General features: G+C 42.9%; 1 protein-coding gene across 8 annotated transcripts in view; it reads right to left on the bottom strand.

The window, feature by feature from the left end:
• Dscam3 (Down syndrome cell adhesion molecule 3) overlaps positions 1-26,168 on the bottom strand; it is a 246,514-nt gene that overhangs the window by 15,055 nt on the left and 205,291 nt on the right. For all 8 annotated transcript variants that reach the window (XM_076423805.1, XM_076423788.1, XM_076423797.1 and 5 more), the window contains 11 exons: positions 25,600-25,764; positions 8,140-8,286; positions 7,584-7,724; positions 6,574-6,767; positions 5,252-5,492; positions 4,689-4,842; positions 4,475-4,626; positions 3,858-4,127; positions 2,793-2,938; positions 1,698-2,133; positions 547-840 (listed from right to left, as the gene is read on the bottom strand). In XM_076423805.1, the coding sequence (XP_076279920.1) occupies positions 547-840; positions 1,698-2,133; positions 2,793-2,938; positions 3,858-4,127; positions 4,475-4,626; positions 4,689-4,842; positions 5,252-5,492; positions 6,574-6,767; positions 7,584-7,724; positions 8,140-8,286; positions 25,600-25,764 (2,340 nt within the window). The remainder of the gene's footprint in view (positions 1-546; positions 841-1,697; positions 2,134-2,792; positions 2,939-3,857; positions 4,128-4,474; positions 4,627-4,688; positions 4,843-5,251; positions 5,493-6,573; positions 6,768-7,583; positions 7,725-8,139; positions 8,287-25,599; positions 25,765-26,168) is intronic.

The following is a 26,168-nucleotide window of genomic DNA, read 5'->3' as shown; positions in this document are numbered from 1 at the left end:
CTTATTTGCCAACCCAATAGTAATACTGGTATGAAATAGTAAGATATAGAAACGCACGATATGGAAATACGCGAGATAGAATGAGGGGATGGAACTGGAAATGGAACTGAATGAATGGAACACCACACTGACTAAGCTCCTTCGGTGCGGAATGGGTCAGTGGATTGGGGATGAGTCGGAGTTGGAACGCGTAGTGGAGTAGGGAGCGCTGGTGCGCGGAGTGGGGATCGCTGAACGCGATGACGTACTACCGAGCGTCGCGCGACAAGGTGTGAAATTTTTTTTTAATATTGCATTGCCATCCAGTTCTGAGGCATCTATGTTTAAAGTTTCAAGTCTCTAGCTCATCGGGAAGTGGTTTAAAATTCGATTACAAGATTTGACGCATACAACAGCAATAACGACATCTCGGCAAGCTAATATAAGCTTGGTAATAAGAAATGCTATTAAAATGATTGTAATTTGTTTAAAAGGACTCGTAGAGCGCCAGAAGCATGTTAGAAATTCCTTTCTTATCGTCAGTAGAACGAAGACAGAAGTGCATACCTTGAACGGCCAAGTAGATCAGGTGTTCGCTCCTGCCATAAGCATTCTCAGCCGTGCACCTATAGACTCCAGAGTCCTGTCGATCGCTGCTGTCTATAGATAATTGGGACTTCAGTCCACTCTCCGCTTTGATCTGTCTTATGCTCAGCCGATGGTTGTTCGCGTCCAAGCGGTCGCTGTTGTGCATCCATTGCACTTTTATCGGGTTGTCTCCGATAACGGTGCAATCGAGGGTGACGGACTCGCCGCGACGGATCGTTACGTTTTTGCTCTGGAATTCGAATCTGGCCGGCTCTGGAACGAGGAAAAACACATCGGTTGAGAGGGGGGAAAAACGATCGACTTTTCCAGTGGAAACACCGTAACCGCCGCCGCGCCGGTCGGCAACAGTTTTTAATTCGGGGATGAAATTTAATTCCGCCGGGCTTCGTCGAGAGAGACCCGACTACAGCAGCAATGGCTTTTTTCTCTGACTGAGTACGTTCGAGTTTCTTTGGAAGACAGTGATGCCCGCGGACACTTCAAAACTATTAATAAGGAGGAGCCAATTAGCGATGAGACGAGTGGAGGATTCGGGCAAATATAACGGCGGAGATAAAGTCCTCCAGAACTGGTAAACGAGCAGCAAAGCTGCAAAGTTTTTGGCTGCACTCTCACAACTTCGCTGTTTGAACTGGCTAATTCGCTGATTGATATAATATCGCAAATAGCCGGTGAAATGCTGCCCGGGTTATACCAGGAGGACGCAAATTTGCATAATCTGCATAATTTATTTTCATTTCTCAGTTTTTTATTCTAAACATATAATATTATGGGCAAAATTTTTCAAGGCTGTCAAAAATATATTAAATTTAACTTTGGGAAATTTATTATACATATAAATATAGTATTTGTAATATCAAATTTATTCTTTACATGCCCCTTGCAATAATTTTAGAAAAGTTCATCCCACTCGAATGAAAATTGAAAATTTTAAAAAGACAATATTTGCACAGATTCTTTCTACAACTGACAGTGGAGTGAACCATCTAGACCATTTTTCAATAAAACCGAATTGACTGTAACTTTCTCGATGGACAATTTTCTGCTCAACCTAGATTACTCTCAGAATATTCGCCAGTTTAGACAGCCAAGCGAGGATCATCACATACCATGAACAGACACGTAGATGACTTTGCTTAGTCCAGACCCAATGCCATTGTTGGCTCTGCAGAGGTAGTGTCCTTCGTCCTGAGGTCCTGCGGAGGCGGTCCAAAGAGATCCATTCGGTAGTATGGTCAGCCTACCATCGGATCCGTCGAGCAATGGTTGATAGTCATTGGGAGTTCGACCCCTGGCACGCAGCCACGTGACCCGCGGTGGTGGAAACCCTTTCGCCTCGCAGTAGACGATCAAAGGGTTGCCTAGAAGGGTGGCCACGTCCTGCGGCTCCGAGATCCATTGCGGCGGCACCTTCACCAAAAGTTCGGCAGTGTGGTTCACTTTAGCAGCGCTGTTGGTTGCCACGCACGTGTACTTGCCGCTGTGCCTTGAGGAGAGCTTGTTGAACACCAGCACGCTGAAGAAGTCTGCGACGCTCTCCTCGATCTACGAACAATATCTACTTTCGTTCCTGGTGTCTTCGATTTCGCAAAAGAATTCTTAAATACTGTGAAATTCAAAGATTCACCCTTTCACTATCGTGGTAGAGACATCTCGTCACAATTGTGGCGTACGTACGATGTTGTGGAAGAAATATCTCGTCACGTCTAATTGTGGAAAATATGGAGTACTTCATATTCATCATTTTTAAGCACATTCCACCAACGGTGACATGTCTTGAAAATCGATTATGTATGTCGAATTTTTAAGTAAAACACTTCATATCAATAATTAAGATACACGAGTTTCTCGTCTCGTCCATTGTAGCGGAAGGGTTAAAAGAAGAAACAAACATTTTGAAGCATGTATCGATTTTGAAACAGATAATGCGATTGACGAAGGAAGATACTCAAGGCAGAAATTCAGAAAATTGTGAGACTGTGGTGATATGAAGAGCAATAGGTTAGTATGATGCTATTTTTCTTTATTGAAAAAGAAATTCGAAAAATGTTGAAGATACAGCAATCTATACAAGGCATGGAAGCTGTTTTCAGTTTATTTAAATAATGAATCTTGGGGCTCACAATTTGCCAAAAGTTGCCACAGAAAAGGATAGAACCAATCAAAACTGATATCCTATTTACAGAGAAGAGGAAACAACGTACGCGTAAAGAAGATGGCAGCTTCTCGCCATCCTTCAACCAGGAAAATGCAATAGGAAGATCACCGGAAGTAACGCTACACGTGACCTGTGCTCTGCCACCTTCCTGCAGGTTCGGTGGGAAATTGAAGGGACTCATAACCGGAGGACCTAGAACAGATTAAAATAGCGAACGATCATTTTAGAATTTTAGAAACAGTATAATACAGTCGGAACGGTCACAAGGATCAAAAACTTCTGGTTAGAATTCACCGTTTTCTACCCACGCATTCGTTTCTCGGCTCTTTCCCTCCACCGAACGTCTTGACAAATGAGAGAAACTTAAAAAGTAACGCTACACGAATACTTCCGGGTGTGCAATTTACTTCCTGACTTGTTCGCGGCGCGGTCGACTGTGAACGGGGAAAAACAAGTTCCTCCTTTCTTATTAACGCGAGCGTGTACAGTTACGACGCTGTCTCGACTTCGAAATGTTACATCGAATGAAACAAACGTACTGAACAGCATGAAATAGAAGCAACGTTTTAATGATCCAATTTGACAATTTTCCGGACTTGAAAGAAAATATAATTCGTTTGCATTAATAGATATTGTACAATATTTTACAAAATTCTGAAGAAAATTGGGTCTAGCAGGATAAGCATGGTCCAGCGGCCCCCACGACAATTTTTATTGATATTATTATTGAGATTATTATTGAAAGTTCAAGAACAATGTACTCTTATCTATCTAATATATCCACCCCCAAAAAAGTAAATTTCTTTTTTCTACCCTTCATAATTTGCCCAGAATTGTGAAAGGAATATATGAAATGCAAGAGGTAAGTTCGCGTATTTTCGTTTCTTCTTCATCTTAATATCTTAATGAACAACTGAGAAAAAAAGATAAAGAGAGTTCAGGGTGTCTACCCTCGTATTACCCTTAAATGTGGGGTTAGCGACTTAAAATTTTGGGGGATTATCTTTCAATCTAAAAGCATGGTTTTGCACAGGATATCAATAAAAATTGTCATAGGAGCCGCTGGACCATGTTTACCCTGTTAAAATCCTGCTAGATGATCGATACTCACTGCTGACTGTTAATCTGATGTCCCTGCTGGCAGTCTCGCCGGACGGTGCGCGCACCTTGCAGGTGTAGATACCAGCGTCGTTAGGGTCGACGTTAGCAATGGTAAGATGGCCCTCGCTGTCAACGCGGTGCCTTATGTCAAGGAGAAGCTCAACACCACCGCGAGCCCACTCGACAGATGTGATGGGGTAGCCAGAGTAAGGACAGGCGATGGTGGTATCGACACCGGCTATCGCGCGGACCGGCCCTATCGATCGGATATACGGTGGACCTGAAATAATTAATCGACGTGAAACGCCTTCTAATACTGCTTCGTCCATATTGAATGATCCACGGAATCTGTCCGCTCCGTGCTCGCCTCTCCCAGTCATTATTCACCCGCGATGTATAAGCCGATAATTACGATTGTTCGAAATGCTACTCACGATCCTTCCAATATTAACGCTAAAAGGAACCCATGACACTCGGTAAAGCTAGAAAGCATTGATAGTGTTCCAATTTATAGATCGATAAATAAATACATATACCCTTGAACTCGTGTTTCCAAAATCGATGGAAGACGGATTTAAAAAGCCAACGTGGATGGAACTATTGCAAATGAAATTTGAAATGGATTACCATAAATGTTCAATCTAGCTTTATGTTCGACGGTGGCCAGTGTATTGTGAGCGACGCAGGCGTACAGTCCGCCATCTTCGGCTCCAGCCGATGATATGTTCAAATGACTGATCACGTCGCCGGACTGATCGACGTACTGCCCTATCGCGTACCTGCATGGACATTGTTTCCAGTTAAGAAGCGGAATATTGATCGATGCGATCTAGATGCACACCTGTGTCCTGCTGCGATCTCGCTCAGAGGTTCTCCGTCCAGGAGCCAAGTGAACGATGGCGGCGGTGATCCTGTTGCTGAGCATCGCAAGGACACCGGAGGTCCTGGACGAAGAGCTTGCTCGATGAACGTGTATTGCAGCTCCGGTACGGTATCTGTGACAATTAAACAGTTACTCATAATTACTACATCGGTAGCTAAGATGGAACGCCAAGGATCGTGGTAGCTAAAATTTTTTTACTACAACATTAACGCATTCTGAGGGGTCTGAAAAATTTCATAGTTGTTGCCCAGAAGCCTTTTCCCTTTCGCGAATGCTCATTGCCAATCCTTGGTAGCTAAGATGGAACGCCAAGGATCGCGGTAGCTAAAATTTATTGCCTTAAACGTTAACGCATTCTTGGGGGTCTGAAAAATTGGAGAACAGGATGTCCAGATCTATTGTTACTTAAATGGGCAAGGTACTAGTTCGGAACTTTAGGGATTAGACAGATGGGCCTGATGTGAATTGGCGACTTTTGTCTTCGATGGTTCTTGGAATAAGGAGGTGATCTGCATGAATACCTCCGAGTTTCAATTCCGCGGTGGCCTGAGCGTTCTCCTTGTCGCTTCTGACGAGGCACTGGTACATCCCCTTGTCCTTCCGGCCGACCGAGCCTATCACGAGGACCAGAGGAGCCAGCAATCTGATCCTCGTGTCCTGCGTGGTCAATACCGGCACACCATCGTGCAACCACTCGACGCTCTCGACCGGATAACCCTCCACTGTGCAATTCATAGTGGCGGACTCGCCGGAATTGATGGTCTGTAAATAACCGGGAGACGGTTAACGATTCGTGCTCGAAAGTTAATGCCCGTGTCACGATTTACGCGGTTCTTCTTCCCCTCATTCTGTCAGCCGCGTCTGTTGCTACTCGACGTATTTAATCATGCTAGACGCGGACACGACTCTATTCCCGCATTCGAAATTGCAGCGAGATGGAATCGTCTACGGGAAGATCATTACAAAAATCAAAGACTAGAAAGAAGATGCAAGGTTTGTGTGCTAGGTATGAGAAGCCTGTTCCTGGAGTTCTGATGATGCAATCAGGATAACGAAGTTTATGGCGACGTGAGGTTCTGATGAAACGGAGTTTCATCTACATAGATACAGAGACTTCTAAAAGTTTGTTGTATCGCAATGATATAATATTAAGATTGTTTTTAAATGGTAGATGTTAGCGATTCATGCTATTTGCTGCGAGTTTCCTTGGTTGAACACAGACATGACAAGAAGTCGAACTTTTTGACATTCGAAACTGTTTTCTTTGGATCCTGGAAAAATGAACCAGTAGGATCATTGTTTCTTTTCTTGAATGTTTGTATTAATTGAAAATCTGAACGATTAAAGAATCTTTCAATGAATGAAAGAGATATTTGTCCTAATAAGAGCGAACGGGTTGAAAACAGGTCATCTGAATAACTCGCTTGCTTTTGAAGATAGAATAACCAAATCAGACCAAACTTACTTGGTATCGAGGCGCTCATAATCTGATCTTACTATTTTTTTTATAGGTGGAGACGTCAAGGAGATATTCGTCTTGAAACACCGTACCGGAATGTATTGTAAATAAAAAGCCATAAGGTTCCATTAAAAAAAAACAGAGTTAACCTTCATATCTCCTTGACGTCTCCACCTATAAAAAAAATAGTAAGTTTGATCTGTGATTCATTTTATTCAATCTTCAAAAGCAAGCGAGTTATTCACTCCTGTATATGCTTCGCGATAACCAACTGTAACTGAAATTACAATAGGAAAGGACTAAAGTTGATAGCAACCTCAGAGGTTTAGGTTGCTTGATGATAGGTTTTGGCGAGAAAAGAAGTAAATGTTTCTGGATTCGCACCTGAACGCGGGGCTGTATCCGCGCGTTGAGTTTCGACGTGACCGACAGGTGTGTTTCCGCCCGCTGCTCGCCGAACTCATTGCTGGCTCGGCAAATGTATCTTCCTGCGTCCTGGGCGTCCACGCGACGAATTTGCATCAAATCGCCCCAGAGTTGGATCCGCTGGCCGAATGATTCCACTGATATCGAGTGTCCTGCAACAACAGCCGCGCACGTTATACGCGCGACCAATATTCGCTGAAACAGCACGTCAACGGCCAACGTTATATTTTAGTTTTCGATCCCGGGGATAGTAATCTAATAGCCCTGGTAACAGGATCGTGGAATCGGATATTACATCTGCGCGCGAGCGCGTGCCGCGAATCGCTCGCGTTCTCGAATACTTGATAAAACCCGACGGATTATTCCAAAGATTAACAGCGTGACAAAAGTATGAATATGAGACGTCCTATAGCTGTGAATCGAAGTTAATTAATCGGACCTAAATTAAAGACAAATATAGAAATAAAATATCAATTACTCAATATTCGCCGACAATATAAATACAGAGTAATAATGCGAACCAGTTCACTTTTTAATATCGCATAGAATGTGTTTCATTAAACTGGCATAGATCAATGAAAAATATACGAATAAAATATTGATTTCTCGATTTCCATAAAAGGAACAGTTGAATGTAGAAATACAATCCTTTTCAGCATGTTTTTACTGAGAAAAGTAGCTCAATAGAGGCAAAATGAATGCAAAATTTTTTACATGTAGTACACGAAGTGAAACCATTTTTATTTGATTACTTAGAATAATTTATAAGAGAGAAAAAGGAACATAAATGTCACGATTCTGGTATATTTTTGTTGATCCACCGTGAACGGTCGCATTATCATAACGTCACGCTATCAATGTTCGAACGACAACGTGCGGGCGCTGTCGATATCACGCGATCGTGTCAGATAATGGAATCTACAGTGTGCTACGGATTAGACAGTAAACAATCCCCTAGTTAAACCAACCGTTAACATCGCGATACCAGGTAAATTGCGGGGGCGGGTTTCCTTGGGCAGAGCAAGTGAGGTGAACGTCCGAGCCGCTTTCCGCAGAAATGGCGATCTGGGACCGTTGCATCAGTCTCGGTGCATTGGATTCGCTCGTCTCTGCAAATTCCACGGTGAGTATTAAAATTTCACACGCTCTGTCTCCCGTACTTGTTAATTCTTGATCATGGTGGACGGCACGAGTGGGTAGAACAAAGGACCTCGTTCGAAATATTACACATCCGAAATTAATCACGAGGCAGCTTCGAAACTTTTCACATTAGCAGCTCTATGGGGGTCTGACGTCGATTCCACATAATAGTCTTCTTACACGTGCAGAATTTTGCAAAGTTTGACAATTTGAGCACGCTCGATAGTAGTGGTTTCAATTTTTCATATGGAAAATTTGGTGATGAACAGTGGTAAGTTACAAGAAAACAAGTAAGAGATGTAATTCTTGATTGAAGTATGATATCGACTTGCAAGGAACTTTTTGAAGGAAGGATAACGAAAAATCATAAATTTCAGATCATGCCTGTTACTGTCAGCGTTGCAGGCTCGCTTCTTCTCCTTTCGCTGGTTAATGTGTGAAGAGTCAAGCATGAGTACGTGGCCTTGGCATCCTCTTGTCTGGCGGCTCTGATATGAAGGTCTCCCTGGGACGTGACCATGAATCTTCCACCTGCAATCAGGTCGATGTTGCAAGGTAAGATTAAATGGCCAAGGTGTTGGAAAAAGACGCGGTATTCCTCATACTGGTGGTCATCTGCAATTAATATCTAATCGGCAGTACTGTTCAAATTTATTATTGAATTTATTATTGAATATTATTATTATTAATGAAATTTTCCAAGGAAGTATTTCCGGTGCACTGCATCGAGGAAACAATCAAACGACGAAAAGAGGGAAACAGTGACAGTTAGAGTAACACAGGGAGGAAAGATGAAGATCCATCGCGGAAAGAAGTGGCGGAGCACAAAGGCCAACAATATCCGAGTCGCAGCGACCTGCAATACATTAAGTACACGTCTGTCTTTTCAAGCAGGGACGAGGAGTACGATCTGTCGAAAGAATGGCTGTGAAGAGAGAAGGAGAAAGCGAGAGAGCGGGTCGCGTGCCTCAACAGAACCCGTCGTTCGCACGAACGCTTTCATTACGGGGGTGCTTTATGCGTTTCAGTCAGGGTCGTGTCCGATGTCGGTGAACTTTGCACCCTCTGTATGTCCTAGCAGGACCAAGCGAATGCCGCTGTCGGCCTCGAAGCTTTTATCGATCCTTCTTCAAGTTTTTTGCCTTCGCCGGGACCCAGCCGCCAACTTAAACGATGTGCTCGCCCTGGCTTTGTCGTAGTATTTCTTGCCACGGCTCCGTCTATCCCGCAAAAGGCACATTTTCATTATCGCGACGCTGACTTCTGTCGCGTCACGGCATTGTCTGCGGGACCGACGAAACAACGCGATCCATTTGCTGGCACTTTCCTGATCGAGGATCGCGTTTTTGTGAAGGAGACCATCCCGTTCTGCGCCGCGGCAAGAAAGGAATCGGCGGCGAATTGTTTGTTACCAGAGTTTCCGACATTGTTTTTCGACGGGGCGCAGAATAATCCTTCAATATCTTGCATGTGTAGAGTCGCTATGACATTTCGGAATTCTTCGCATCGCAGACTTTATCTTTTAAACATGGTTTCTCGGGTCTATGGTTAATAATCTATGGTTAATGGTAATTCATAGACTGAGGGTTTTATGCATTTACGACGAAAACGAGTTGATACTATTCACACAAAACAATCGGTATCATTTGTTTACTAAAAAGGCAAGAGAAGTTTATTTTTATATTTTTATTGTATTGAAGTAGGTATCTGAATAATAATAAATGTTTCCCCTATGCAATTTAAAGCAGTATAAAGAATGTACAATCATGTGAACGACAGTCCTTTGGTGATCGAGATAGAAGAGAATAGTCTTATTTTTACCTTTTATGAAGAATGTTTTTTCAAATCCTGAGATTATCGAACAATTTTGTTTGCCTCTCCAACAAGAATAAATTCTCACCGAATTGTACAAATTTTTATTCAGAGAAAAATATTTATGTTTACCGTACTTTAATCCTATTGGAGAAAAATGCTGCAGTAAAATGTACGCCCACAGTAATAGGTACGGTTTACCCTATTGAATTTCTAACGAAACAATGCAACGATCTCGCAACGCCCAGCCAGAATCGCACCAGATCCATCAACGGATCAGCGGAAAAATTGCAGGATGCTTTCGAAAGCGTTTCAAGCTCGCAGAAACCAGGCAGGAATGGAGTTACGGCTTCGCTAAAAAATATCTGCGGATAAATCGATCACGTGGACCATTCCACGGTCTCGAGATTCGCTCCGCGATGCGAAAGAATCTCCATCGGATGGTCTGGTCGAACGGGGTCGCCGGGACCCGAGGTCCGGCCGTTGGCTCGACTAAATTGAAAATTTCACGCCTGACGGTACGTCCGTCGGTGATTCGACGGGATTTCATCGACAGATGCCGAGGATTTTGCATAACCTTTCGCTGCCGCGGATCCGAGCCAGCCGGAGAAAAATATTGGGGGTATCGTGAACGGCCGTGATATTTTTCTGCCCGGACTCCGGCAAATCCGGTATACCGACCGGTTTTGTTTTCAATTGGAACGGCCCTCTCTCCTTGTGTTCCCGTTCTTCCATTGCATCGAAGGCAAAGCCTCTTTCGCGAGCGGAGACTCGAGGAAACCGAACAGATCCACCTTATGTACCGAGGGATAGAACTACTTTATTTTTCTCTTGTGCAACGCGCTTGATTTTAATACATTCGCCACGCGAGGCGTATTCGACGGGTAATCCGTAGCTTCGATTCCTCGTTTATCCTTCGATCCTCTTCCGAAGACATTCGTTGTTCCAATCCGTAATACCTGCGGTAGGTAACGAAAGGTGGAGGAACCAATGGAAGCCTACCACGAGGAGCTCAACTATTAGATTCAACACAAGCTCTGTTTTTCTCACGACTGAGTGGGTCGTCTCTATCTCAAAACGAATTTTTATCAAAAACTGTTTTCGATCAAAAAAGCGACCGACCGAATTTCATTGGCGTCCCGATATTTATTGTCCTCGGTCCCGTTTCTTATTTCCTGAGCACCGAATTGGCCTCGTATATCAGGGACTAGAGTCGCGCAGGCAAACCCGCGAAATCCGCCGATGTCTGTGCTCGCACTCTCTCTTCCCGACAGAGTCGCCGAAAGAAATAGGAAATAAGGTCGGTAGCTGTGGCGAGGGCGAGAGTTTCCCCGGATGCGACCGAGGGGCGGACGCCCGCGAAAGCAGCAATTTAATATCGCCTTCCCCGGCGGAATAAAAATACGGAGATAAATAGCCCGTAACTTCAGCACCGTGCAGCCCCCGTGTCTTCGGGTACACGTACATCGACCTCACGCCCCTGCCAAGGATACGTGAAAGTCGTCGGAAAACAGGTTGCACGCAGGAGTCAAATATAGATCCCTTTCTTCCTTTAATGATTTTAATCAGCCGAGACTAATACACTGATGTATTCCTGATTTAACTACCGCTAAAAATTGCTGTACCATTGTTCACAATATTGTTTATATTATTAAATATGTTATTATATATGTTAATAATATGTTAAATCTGGTATTATATCAATTTCATATCAATAAAATGAGAAAAATCATATACAGTGGAATTATTCTAGGTCGGAAGAAATGTTCAATTTTCGAGTTAAAATAGCTCCGACTGCGAAGGGTTAAATTTTTTAAATATTTTGAATGCTTGAAATTGTACGTACCCAATTTTGTTATAAATGTATAAAATTCGCAATTTATTTATCATACAAGGAACTAGCACTAAACCTATCACGTAAAGAACTCTAAAACGATCACATAAAGAAAACATTGATAAAAAATAATTACAGAGATACATCGAAGCTTCTCATCGCGATCTTCCCGAAGCAGCCATCGTTAACAGTATACTTCGAACCACTCGTACCGCGAATCGATTCTCTGCGTACAACTCTTAACCAACAAGATATCTCCATTCGAACGAGAGCACGGATCCGGGCATTCCGCGTTCATTAAAAGTACAAAACTGAGAACTATCGGGTGCAACAGCGTTATTCGATTGAAACCGAAGAAAGCGCGGCCGGTTGCCGGATTAGGGCAGCCGTGAAAGCCTGAAAAATAGATTTCTGTCGGAGAATCGGTTCGGCAGAGATTGTAACACACCCTGGAGGAGTCGTCGGAGCGTTTCCGGCTGGTACGGTTGCGCGATGAGAAATAAAATTTCGGTCGAAGCTCGGCCGCGGAACGGAAACAACTAAGTGAAAAGTTAATTCGACGGTGTGCCGGAAGCACGAGATTGAATTATAAATACTTAACAGGCTAGTTCGCCCTCCCTCCACCCAGTCATATCAGCTTCCGATCGCATTCAAATAAGCTCGCGAGGTTCGGTGCTCGCCGACGGATCGAATGGGATCCCGTTGATCCAGCCATGAAAAATTTAAAGCGTCGACGCAATTTCTGCGTTAGGAAAGTAGGTGAACGTTGAATTGATACGTTATTGTTAGACTGCGGATCTTTATGCAAAATAAAAGTTGTCTGCATCGATTGTAAGAAATAGAAACTAAATTGAACGTTATTTCTTCCCTTAATGATTTTAATAGAGGAGAAATCATATATTGATATCTTCAATTTGTCAAATTTTCCAACAATTTTGAATTTCACCTACTCGATTTTGCTATAAATGCGGAAAGATCCGCAGTCCAGTTATTGTACTTATTACATGTGACGTTATTTATAGATATGTCTATTATTTACAGAATATTAACCGTTTTTTTATAATAATGTGCAATTCTATTTGACGATAATAATTCTCTACATCGATTAAAAGAAACAGGAGTTTTAAAGAAATTAATTTCTTTATTTTAATCTAATTTCACTTTTTTAAATATTGCTAATATTATTAAATCTACCTATTGGCTTCTCTAATATAGGTGCATCAGATTTCCAATCTAATAGTGAGGAATACCATTCTTAAAAATGCCAAAGACAAATATTTTCTTATATGTATTATAATTAAATCTCCTGTACAGGGTGAGTCACCTAACGTTGCCACCTCAAATATGTTTGTTGTTTTTAGAGATACGTCAAATGTCCGAAGAACAAAGTTGAATGGTAAAATACCATTTTCAAATGGGCTCATACTATATCAAAAAAATTTGTGCTTTGATGTAATTTTTTTAGAGATATGAAGATCACCTTCATTTTTGACAATCATTTTGACAATCGATGCTGCTCTCTAGAAATTCGTTATAAAAAAAATATATAAAAAAACTTTTTAATAACCACGCTTATATAAAAGTGCACTAAAAAGGAGAAAATAATTTTTTTAGACATTAGTGACAATAAATAAAAGCGCGGAGCGCTTAAATATATTGACGCAATCTTCGTGGGCGCTCCACGAAGCAACTCAGTAAGTAAACTGACCTCCTACGATGCGAAGTGGGCCAGTGGAGTGGGGATGAGTCGGAGTGGGAACACGTAGTGGAGTAGGTAAGCGCTGGCGCGCGGAGTGGGGATCGCTGGCCGCTATGACGTACCACCGAGCGTTGCGAGGCGAGGTGTGACGGTTAATATTAAAATATTTTTTTCTCCTAGAAGCATAGCTTTTTTTAAAAATTTGTTTTTTAATATTGCATTGTCGCCAAGGTTCTGAGCTATATTTAAAGGTTCAAGTCTCTAGCTCATCGGGAAGTGGTTTAAAATTCGATTACAAGATTTGACGCATACAACGTTAACGACAACGACAACGACAACTCGGCAAGTTAATATAAGCGTGGTAAAAAGTACTAACCTATGTATGTCGAAAAGTTCAGGAGATATGGCAACGTTAGGTCACTCACCCTGTATATTTTATGATTTGACCCGCAAATTTTTTTTGGAAAATCGTGCTGAATTTCTCCGGGGACCAAAAATGTCTTATGTGGTCCAACATAGGGAAGTTTCGCAGAGATTTCGCGTGACGTATACGCGCCGGGGCCTCCCTGAGCGTATCCGCGATTCTTATCGATCAATAAACGTCGATTGCGGCGCGGGCGAATCTCGCGAGTACAATGACACGATGCTCGCGGAACGGAGCAATAACGAAAACCACGGCCCAGGGACCGCGGCCGTCCCGCCGCTGGGAAAGCCTGGGAAACACACGCGCTGGGAACGATCTCGAAAATGGCCGATAAATCTTCCTTCTGGAATTTTCGAAAGCGCCTCCCGCCTATGACGGACGCACGCTCGTTCCGGTCGCGTGATCGTATTTTTCTCTACTGATCGTATTTTGTTCTGCCCCCCCCCACCCCCACCTAGAGTAAAATAAAATCGACGGTGATAGCACGCTGACACGGTTTTCTTTATTTCGATGCGTCGTCCCTGGTCGACAGTATAAATGCGAATGCTTTATATGAACTTTGTGAAATGTTCGCGTAAAGCTGTCTACACTGGTGATCAAAGTAAACGGATAGCTAAATGTCTAAATTTTTCATCAAACGAGAGAGGTAATTGATATTTTGTGTTAGAAAATTTTATAGAATCAAATAATTCTACGGAGTCTAAAACATTATTTCTGCCGGCTTAAATTGCAATTGAATTCAAGATTGTAGTCTCCTCTTTACTTCTTATGGCCACCAAGTTACCGATCAACATCAAAAGAACTAATTCGTATAATCGGCTGCCCCATGAAGCACCGCATAATCAGTTGCGATTTCGTCGACGGAAATAAGCGGATCGTTTATATTCGCTAAATAATTGCTCGCCGCTGAAATAGCAAACTCCCGTCGTTGCACTGGGGTTCTCAGACGCGCATTTCAGATGAGCAAGACCGGAAAGTGTCTCCGACAAAGAGTGGAACTCCGAGTAACGGAGAAGACGGCCGCGTTTACGTAAAAGCTCCCAGCCATCCCACTTCGTGAAATCTTCGAGCGCTCGACGGACGCACGTTCGCGACAGATTCTCCAGGCACGTATTTCAATCGAACGGTTCGTTCGTTCTCTCGCGAGAGCATCCATTTACCTCCCTCCCGCCCGTCCCGACACCGTCGACGAGCATTTTTGGATCGACTTCACCGGCTAATACCGAATTGAGTGTCTGTCGGTCGTAGCTACTTTCCGCGGTAGATCCGAGTATCTTTCATCTACCACGTCTTACTTCAGACAACGTTCAGTATTCATACGTCGAATGGCACTCGTTCAACAGGGCACAGTTGCAACACAGTCATATGGAATTCTAAATCAATCTTGCAACACCTTTGTCCCCAGCATGTCTTTATTTTGTCCTTCGTAGATCTTTCAGAAATTATGCAGGCATCTTTTTCGTTGTTTTCGACTTGCAATGGAACAAATATATATTGCACAGTGCAAGAGTAACGATTGTATTAAGTTTGCCAGTTTTCTTGCGAAAAATTCTCAAAATTACATATTCGAAGTGCAAAGGGTCCTCTGGTACAAGTATTCTATTTAAGATAGATCAGCACAAAGTACGAGTATCGATTGTACGAAATTTGATATTGGTGGACCTGTTAGTTTTCTTGTGAACTATTATTCCCAGCAGACACCCATTTGCAGCCATCTAAAAGCTCCCAGAAGTCAGCACAACACTCAACGCAAATCACATCGCCAGACACGTCGCAGCGTTCACAGCACGTCCCAGGCGAAGCAATCTGCATACGAGGAAGGCGGGAAGAGCCGCGAGTAGGCAGAAAATAACAAGGAAGCAGCGTCGGTCCGATCAAAGGGTAAAAAGCGTGGGAGGCCTAGCTGTTTATTCAAACAGCAACAAGGTTACCGCGATACGTTTGGTCCTCGGTCTGGCTGGCCCGTAAAAGGGAACGGCCGAAGAGAGAGCGAAAGAGAGTGAGAGAGTGAGACAGAGAGAGAGAGATGTGCAGATCTGGCACCCCCGCTGATCCCCTCCGCGGCCTGGGAGTACGTGTGCTAACTCCCTGGTTCGGTTCGTCCTGTACACGCTCAGGCATTCATGTCCCATACATATTTATGCCGGTCGGGTGCACGTAACAGGTACCGCGGTATATACAGGTATACAGGGAGCGGTGCGCGCGGCAGGCAGGATATCATGGAGAACATCACGTCGTGTCGGGGTGTGATACGTTTGTTTCGTAACTAGGCGGGTAATATTGTGCCGTACACGTCGCACGGAAACACCTGCACGTCGCGACGTGGCAGGCCGGCCGTCTCTTCTTCATCTCGGTGTACGCCATACCGGTTATCGCTGTGGCCCCCGTTCTCCCTTTCTCTCTCTCTGTCACGTGTCCCCCCCCCCCCGGTGGAGAACACAGGACCCCAGCACGCCATATCGAGGCAACGTGCCAGCGCTCTCTCATTAACACCATCGCCTCTCAAAGGGACAGCCGACGAGCTCGCGATCTGCGGACCCGAAACACCAGGATCGATGCAACTGACGGACTTTCTTCGAATCAAGGGACCCGGGTGGCCACGGTGCATTGCGGATGCAGCCTGGCTGTGGCCTGGGGGTGCTAGCAAGGTGCAGATGTGGCCTGACCTCATCAGTTTTGGAAGCTGTACGGGTTGAGACGGGTCCAAGTTCATATTGAAGGTGTAGGCCGGTTGAGTGCCAGAAGTAAGGCGAACTTTGACATTTTTTTTCAGAAAGTATCAAGAGAATCTTTTTTGAAACATGAACATGCAGATCGGAAGGCAGCCTCGATATTCTTGATTCTTATGCCCTGTTAATACACCGCTATTCTTTAAGATACATACACCGTTATCGATTTATGCGGAAAGAAGTGTTCATTTTTGCGACCAGCTTCTTAGCGGATTCTTTGTTTTTCCGCGTCGACGAGTGTACCGTGCCTGGCTGCGTAATTTCCGCCGTCTGGAACGTCTCGCGCAGAGCTGGCACAAGAGCGTCAGCCTAATATTTATCCTCTGGACGGGCACGCCAGTCCCCTTTTTCTGGATCGGAGCTTGTAGTTTGAAACAGCGGAGGCTTCCTATCGACCTGCACTGGGTGAATGATTCAGGAGTTTATCTTCTGCTAGCCAGGTAATTGGTGCCCCTTCACAAGGCCGGGTAATGTTGACATCTCATTCCCCGGCGGGGCTCCTGGTGTCCTGGCTCTGGTTCCAGCTCCGGTCTCACCTGAAAATCTTCCCTCTGTTCGGGACTCGGCCGACGCTCCACGGACACCGGGCGAGCCTCATACGAGTGTCTACACACACACTTCCGAAGCAACTAGCCCTTCCCTTTCTCCTCCTCCTCCTCCTCCTTGGCCATCGTTCCTCTTTCTCATCCTCATTTCCCGTTCTCTTTGCAGGCAGCGTTATGATTACGATTTTATTCCTTTTTTCCTCCGCGACGTCGCTCAAAGCTACCTCCTCCTCGGCTCTTCAATTTGTTCGTCGCCGTTTACGAGAGCGGATACTTTTCCTCGCGAGCGAACCAGCGAACGAGCGACTTTCCTGTTTACTGTTTACTGCCTTCGTTACTTCGCGCTGGCCCCCGGTAAATATTGAGTGAGGCTAACGGACGCGTGCGACGACTCGTCAAGAAGTTTTTTCACGTCTTCAGGAAACGAGTCCCTCTGCTAGACGATTACCTGTCCTGGATTTCCTTCCGACGAAGCCAACGGTGCAACCTAGAGACGATCGATGTCGACGCTGTCCGTAGAATTGAGAATCCGGCTGGTCAGCCCTGTAGAACACTTTGTTCCAAGTCGGAGGATTCGGAGGATTAACATTTCAGCGTACTCAAGACCTTGGCTCTGTATCATGTCTCACAAATATTCTCAGATATTGGCTTATTAGATGCGTATTTTATTGTTCAACTATGGCTGCGTAATGATCTTGGTAGATGGATAAGTGAATAGCAACGTTCGAGGCTGTACAATGGCAGCATTGGAAACCAGACAAGTAGAACAACATCGTCTATTGTCAGACAAGTATAATAGTTTGCAGACAGGCAAGCGCAGTATGATCTTTGTAACCAGATAATTAGAATAGTATCATTTGTAGCAAGACATGTAGAGCAACGTCGTTTTTAACGAGCAAAGTAGAATGGAGTTGTTTGTAGCCTGACGACTGGACTGAGCCTGCTGCCATGAAAATAGAATAAGATCTTTGAAATACAGACAAGTACAATGGAAGCATTGATAATATAATCGGACAAGTAGAATGAAATTATTAATACTCAGACAAGTATTCCAGGATCGTTGATAGCCAAGTAAATAGAACGAAATCCTAAGTAGTCATGCAACGGGACTAACTCGATTAGAAGAAATATTATATAATGAATATACTCGTCTCAAACTGAAGCGCGACATGTTCTCATCAGGCGAGTACTGCCATATTCGAAGCGACAGATGAAAATAAAACAATTTTATAAAAAAAAAATTAAACCGACTCTTCGAAAAAACGCATTAAAAAAATGCACTAAAAAGTATGAAATAATTTCCATTTAATTTATGTGAATACACACGAACTTAAATACAATACAATCTTTTCGGAGGCGGTGCAAAAATTTAAAAAATTTTCCAAATGACAGATGTTGCTGATTATGATTTCATTGGAATATGATGGACTTGGAAATCAGTAGGTGGGAAGAGAAGATACATTAATATGTGATAGCATGTAGAAGAATTTAAGGATTTTCGTAATTTCCAGTGTCGATAATTTTCAATTTTGCACCGCTTGCGAAAAGATTGTATTGTGTTTAAGTTCGTCCGTATTCACATAAATTAAATGGAAATTATTTCATACTTTTTCAGTGCATGTTTTCGAAGTCGGTTTAATTTTTTTTTATAAAATTTCTTTATTTCACACTTTTTAGTGAAACGAACAGAATTTGTAGAACAGCATAGGATGGTTTTTCGGTCTTATTGGTTATTTGCAACATTTTTGTTGCAAAAAATGAAAAAATGCAAAATTTGTCTTCAAGGGACCAATCGGGAGATAATTCTATTCTTAGGGAAATAATTTAATAAGGAATAAAAAAAATGCAATATTTTTTTTCACGGGACCACCCCGGGGACATACTGTACGGGATGCAAAAGATTCCGTTCCGATTGGTCCATCCATCTCGGCGTAATCGGTGAACATACATAGAAAAAAAAAGCGAAAAAATAAGGCACATACAGATCGAATTGAGTAACCTCCGCCTTTTTCGAAGTCGTTTAATAACAATAAACCGTCCCAACAGTACCACATAAAACAACACACAACGCCAATACAACCCAATCTCTCCTTTTTCTCAAGGCTGAAGTTTTATCTGCAGTCTCCCTCGAAAGAAAGAAATATCTGCAGTACAACGAATACCATACACTTGTCCCTTCGGTACGAAGTAGAATATGAAACATTAAAATACACACTATCTTCCATTCTTCTGAATCAACAATCCTCTCTCCTTCTCTCTCCTTCCTGTACCACCGAATGCTGTAAAAATATGTAACACAATATAACATTCGTCTAAGAAAATCCACAGAGCGTGCTCCGAATTTTGCTGTATTTTGAAGAACGCCGAAGTTATTGTGCCACTTCCACGGCCGAGTGCACTTTCATTTCGAATAATAAATCGGCCGTTCTCTCTCCGGTCGGTGGTCGGTTCCTTTTTCTGTCTCTTTCCATTTTTGTCGCGCCGAACGCGACCTGGCGAATCGGTGTTTGCAGTTGGGAGCCTCGTATCCTGTACGAGCGTATATTACTATCTCCTCGTCGTGTCCATACCGATGCCCGGCCTCGGAATATTTTCCCGTGTTTCCCCGGGATTTCCATATTTCTTCTGGTGTTGCCGTGTTTGTTTTCGCCATTTCCCGATATTAAAACGCTCGAGTGCCGCGGTCCCTGGCTTAGGTCTCTCTGTCCCCGTTCCTCCCCGGCTACCGTCCGTTATTGTCGTCACTCCTGCGGGACTCGCGGCGATTTCCTGCGCAGCTGAATGGAAATATCCCGCAGATGTCGCGGTTCTTATGCGCCCGGGCCTCCGACGTGCACCGTATCGGCGCTGACTGCTGTTTTGGACACCACGATTGGCCAACGTCTGCCAATATGTTAAATATTAGAAACGACGAGACGCGTATGCGCCAAATAAAAAGTACTAACGTGAATCGGCCGTCGTTCACTCTATGGAAATCCATGCATATCAGCGCGGAAGTGTTGTTGCCTATTGTTCAGGCAGTTGAATTGAACTTTTTACATCGCATCGTTGTGTTCCGCGGAAAATGAAATGAAATTCTGACGAGTCTAATATTAAAAAATAATATTAGATAAAATATTAAAGTCTAATATAAAATCTAATATTTTTCACTTTACGTTCTACTTTTAAATTCACCTATTCTTTATGCTGTACATCCTTTTCTGCGAATGGTTGCTTAGAATATGTGATTATGACTGAAATACGGCTGGTTGGATTATAAATTAATTTCATGCCAAACGATCAATCCCCCTAGGACATTTCTACAAATTTTACCCGGCAACACTTATTTCAGTATTTCGATAGAAGAGCCTGTTACAAATGGTGCAATTTGGGATGGAATCTCGTAATACAAATAAAAGGATTGTACTCACGGATATAGTGAGCTCGCAATAGTGGAACGGTCCAATCTTCTCGCGGCGGTTTTAATTTCTATCGGCGCAGAGCCTCGAATTTACGAATGAAACCGGCCGAGGTAGAAGGGATAGCAGTATTTACCCCCGGGAGGGTGCTTCAAGGACTGTTTATGGAAAGGCACCGGCGAAAGTCTCGGCGCCATGGAAAATGAAGTTTGAAGACCGCTCTTTCTCTCTTTTTTTCTCCTCTACTCTCCTTTGCACTCTCTCCTTTTCTCTCTTTCTCTTTTTTTATTCGCCGAGACTGTTTCGGGGATTGTTTACGCGGGATCCCTCGATGAAAGTTCCACGCGTCGGGAATAAACGTTTAAACTTCTCTCAGACGGTTTGCCCGTGAACTCGCTCGGGCCGAGCATTTTAATTGAAATTAAAGTGTCTCCGGCGCCCGGCTAACCGTACAATTCGATTGCAATTGATCACGATTATTACGGCAGAACAACCGTCCCAAAGTCAACGATTTCCTTAAAGACTCTGCAATCTCTGCGACACACAGTGCACCAGGCAACCGATCTAGTACATTAAGATTTTAGAACTATTTGGAATCGTTTTGATACCTCTATTTGGAATCGTCTGACATCGGCAACAATATTTTACGAAGTCAAAAATATATATTGATATTCAAAACTTAAAGGTGACCTTGATTTTTATAGAATAAACATTTTTTTTATTTTTTGTATTGCAATTTGTAGGCCGTTTAAAATATTTTTTGTCTCATTATATTGCCTGAAAAATCATATTCACTTTTGAAATAAACAATAATCCATAATTGCATTCATAAAATGTTGATTTTTAAATGCTTGTACAATTTTTAATAAATCGTGTTAATGTAATTGTTTTTGAAGGTGATGGACATTTAGAAAGCAACGTACATTCGATAAACATCAATATCCACTGAAGTATCTGTGACACTTTAAACAATAATAATTCCCGAAGAAAGCTGAAGTGGAAATGATTCTTACAGCATCATAGAAGAAAAAGTATAGTATTTATTTAATAAATGACGAACAGTCATTCCAAATTTGAGGTGTGCATTTGAAGGTAAAAGAATGCTCTTCATTAAAAAAAAAATTTATTGAAAATATTAAACACGTTCAGCAGGGTTCACAAAAAGAAAATTAGTAATTTCTTCGTTCGAAAATCATATCCACAAAATGTTCATTTTTAAATGCTTGTTCTAATTATAATTTCTATTAAATGTCATTAATATTAACATTTTCGTCATTGCTAAATCATTCATTTTCATCAAGCTAAATCAAGTCATTTTTTACCAAATGAACTACTAGATCGGCAGCCTGGACCACTGTGCGGCAGTTCAATTCCCTTTTAAATTAAGACCGTCAATTTTCGTTGAATGTCCTCTGTCAAAAAAGAAGTTGAAGATATTTCACATTTGTAATTATTTTTCCATACACTAGTGAAAATCGGTATGTAGGAGTTCTTTTCTGGAGTCGTGACAGAGTCCAGTATGCCATTGTAGCATTAATGTAGGTCAGAAATAAATTTTCGTTCCAGGAGAATACGAATGGTGAATAGCTAGTAGTACGAGTACGGTATAAATAAGACAATGCAGTTTAAACGGCATAGAATTCCTAAACCAAAGAGGATAGGATAAAAACGAAGTAAGGATGACAGAACATTCTATAAACCACTATTATCCGTCATACTTTTAGACCTATTACTAACATCATGATTCATTGTTAACGATATTATTAATAAAATCGACAGCTTCTTTTGCTGAATTTTCTTAAATTCTTCAATAATTGTTTCTTCTCAATTTTGAGGGAACTGAATTCAGCTTTCAGTCGATAGCATAATCTCCATAAACCCAAATAGCTATCTTCGGACGTATTGTTTCAAGAGAATGCAAATTACGAAGCAGTAGTAATACAAGTACATCATAAATCAAACATTTCCACAAGAAGGAGCCTCCAAAGCAAAGAAAATAAGACAAGAATGAATCAAGAACGGCAAAATTGTCAATAAACCACAAGTCTTCCATTCAACCTTTCAATGTCAGGAAAGCTGCAGAAAAAAATCAACAAATCTCTCATCCAACTTCCTATTCATACCACCAATTTCGTCTATCCGAACCGATTATCTTGGCAACGAGTCAATCACAGTCTACCACCACCAGTTTCAAAAAATTCTGCACGAGGCAGCAAAGGTCACACTCGCGCTCAAAGACAGCGAAAATAGTCGCAGTTTCTGGGGCCGGAAACGGGAGAGGGGCATTCCGGGAAGACAATGTTCGATCTGGAAGCCGGATATCAAAGTGGATGGGTGCTCTGCGAATTTTTCGCGTCGCCGCGAGATCCTCCCTCCTCCATTCAAGTTGGGCTGCGGCAACAGCGCGCGGAAGTGGCTTTATGCTTTTAATAATGGCCCCTCCTCCGTTCCCCCGGCCCTTCCCTCGTCCCAGGGCCGCCGGAAATAGGTGCTCGACCCTTTTTCCGGTTTTTCAGGGAGAGCGGAACACGCGCGTACACACACAGCCGGCTGCGGGGGTGGTTTTCAGGTATCGCGGGCGCGTTCAGCCCCGCTTCAAGCGTTCCACTCGACGCTTTATGCCTTTGTACAATCTCTCGACTGTTTTCCATCGGCGATGTCGTCGTCGAGGACCGCCGACAAGCGGAACGGGCTTCGTTTCCCGTCGACGACGACGACGACGGTCGTTAAGTTCGAATCCGGATAATTGACAAAGCGGCCCGGAGCGGAGGCTTCGTGCGATCATCCTGTCGGCGTTTTCCTCGTGCCGACGTTTTCCCTCTTCTTTGCTTTCTCCATTCACTCTCGCCCCCCTCTCTCTCTCTCTACCGTCACTCTTCCCTTCTCGTCCCTACCTGTCTCGCTCTCATCCCATTTGCACAGATTCGCCCAGAGTTTTTTTCGTGACGTAGAGGAGGATCAAAGTTCGTCGCTCGCCTGGCAATAAAACGCCGCTGCCTCGAAGAAGTTCGAGTCTCGCGAGCCCAAGCGACGATGGAGTAGAATCTTTCTGAGGATGATGGAGAGTAGAATGTTTGCTTTCCCTTTTCCCTTTTTCTCCTCCTCCCAACAGTCGGCAGAAGAGATTGCGCATGGAGATTACGAGAGGAAGTTACTCCTGTGCGCTCGGGACGCTCGGTGAAACCCGATTCGGGTATACTTCAGATTTTAGTTTAAAGAACGTGTCGGTTTGTTTTGCGGAGAGACCGGGGCTAAAAGTTCCCGAGGTAGGTCGTTCCGATCATTATTTATAAAAAAAAGGAGAAGAACACGCGATTCGTATTCAGTTGTATTTCTTGTAAAAGTGGGTGAAGACACTCTGTCAGCCATTTTTGTGGCATCTGCGGTGGTGTAGTAGTATGTAGTAGTAGTCCCCACACTGTATATTATTGCTATTATGTGTTTCTGAATAATAATGAAATTTAGCCAATCATCCCCCACGAAAAGTAACAAATCTGAAACCGGTAATAAATAATTAAATTACTCGTTTGTAAACTTTTCGTTGCATAGAACGATGGCGAAGTTAGTTCTCAAAAGATGAAATGACAAAAAACAGTTGTCATGTTACTTTCTCTCCTGAGCAGATTAAATATGATAACGCGAAATTTAAATTTCAAGAAACACCCACTGAATATGTCGGAGAATGATGTTCGCAGGGGAATGAATTTTTTCTCGGTCTTTTGTCGCCAGAATTCACAACGAACGCGAGCAGATCGCCGGGAGGGTTTATTTCCGCGAAGAAAATGCGAAAGAAGGATTTTCCGCTGCATGGTATCCGCATAAATCCGAGCGATCTAATTATCGACGCTGGGGACAGCTCATTCAGCATCCAGATGCTCGCGGCTTCCACCATCAATATTGCATCCGCCGCGTGCGCGTGACTTGTTTACGATTATCATTGCAACAAAATGCATCGCCCCGTGCTAAGCAAATATGGGCCGGCACCGCTTCAAGATTATAAATGATCCGGTGCTCGCTACGATACCATTCATGCCGTTCCGCTGAATTGCCTCGTTCTTGATGGCAACCTGCGTAATTGTTACACAGAAGTGAAGAAAATTAATTCACGCTGCGTGGGACAAATGATTCTCCTGAATCCCTATCTACCCCGTTCCGTTCCTTCACCCTGATAACGATTCCGTAACGTATATTTAATTCTCTGCGTTTCTGAGAAGCTTCAAAATTAATTACAAAAATACACAATATGGTTGGGACAGATAAAATTGCATCACTGTTTGAGTATACAGATTTGTTTTCAGATTTAAGTACATAGTATGCATTCATTCTAGAATTAAGAGAACCATCTGTTCGAGAGTTGTCAGATTTCTCGTTTTAAAATTATCGAAGACATGTAACTGCTTTTTTTGTGGACATTTATTCCCCAGATCAATTTATTTGTGAAATAGATTCAATTTTTCCGATTCAGATAGCACAGTCAACGTTCCCAGACTAAAAGTGTTGTAGAAATTTTGCCACTGTTTAATATAAATGAATGGGTGAGTAGTTCGTTTAAAAAATGATGTCACACTTTCATTTGGAGGGGTTCGTGATTTCAAGGTAGACTTGGAGATTCACGTTATGAGCGTAATATGAAATCTGGAAGATTCACCGAGTCTGTCCCGTAAACGATCTCGCTAAGATTTCGATTTTAATACCGCATTCCGCGTTTACAGTAGTTAGAGTCAACTATTCCTGAGACGCGCGGCAAGTGCGCTTCAAAGAGCTCCATTTCTTAGGAATACCTCGACATCGTGTTGTCGTTCGCTAGATGAAATATTTTATGGAACGCTGGTCACGAATAAACGTAGCCAGACCTTCGTACTCACAAATAGTCAGCGGAAATGCCAACAGCCTCTGATAACGTGAGGGAAAGACCGTGTCTCTCTTATGCAATCAAACCGTGTTTCAACAAAATAATACGAAATTTCAATCTGCAGCTTTAAGAAATATTTCCACAGTTCAGCTTCAAATAATTATTATTTTAGTGATAACGTGTCTCATTTTAATTATCCGATACTACAATAATTTGTCAATTCTTCAATTGATGTCGAGGAATAACATTGCAAATGATTCATGGACCGTCTTGTAGAATTTAGCCTCGTAGAAATTAATATTCATGCGACTCGTAAATAAAATTTATAATCTCGAATTTCGCATAAAAATTAACGAAAAAGCGTCGGTGAAAAAGCTTGACGTAAACAGGATAAAACAGAGCAACCAGAAACGACAAAACAGAATTGAACAACTGGCTGTTTGAAAAGCCCGCGATCAATCCCGCGCTAGTCGCGGCTTTGTGCCAGCTTTTTGTACTAAGCTGGCGGCCGTAAAAATATTTAATTGAGAAACAGGGACGCGTGTACTCACCAGTGTCCGTGCTGCCAGGCAGAAGAATAGCATCGTCGCGGAACCAGGAAGTGACTGTCAGGTGTTCTTTGACGTTTTTCCGGGCGGTGCAAGATAAAACCGCGTTGCAACCCACTACCACGGGGGATCTATTCACCCAGACGTCGTAGCCGGGCACTGTCAGCACTAGAATCCGAAAAGAAAATCTCAGTTACATCTTCGGCAACCGCATCAGTTGACTGTAATTATTGGGCTCTAGGCCTTCATGCAAAATAAATATTTTCTTAGTCGATAGGGGAGGATATGTATCCACCATACACTACTCGAATGTCCCAGATTTTCTTTGGAACGATCCAGATTCTCTATTCAAAATGACCTCAACTTGTGGAACATCCTCCTAGTCTTTAAATGCATCGATCTATATGAACTGTTATAATTTTATTTTATTGTTTCTCATCCCCCCTAATGTGTTTTTACAATATGCCTTTTTACAAATTACATGTAGGATAATATGTTATAACTATGTGTGTAATATGTTTTAGATCTTTATGCAAAATAAAAATTGTCTGCATCTATTGCAAGAAGTAGAA

This window comes from Lasioglossum baleicum, chromosome 1, assembly GCF_051020765.1.
Source record: "Lasioglossum baleicum chromosome 1, iyLasBale1, whole genome shotgun sequence".
NCBI classification, from domain to species: Eukaryota; Metazoa; Arthropoda; class Insecta; order Hymenoptera; family Halictidae; genus Lasioglossum; species Lasioglossum baleicum.
The sequence above is the reverse complement of the archived record's forward strand: the minus strand, read 5'-3'. Positions and strand labels throughout refer to the sequence as shown.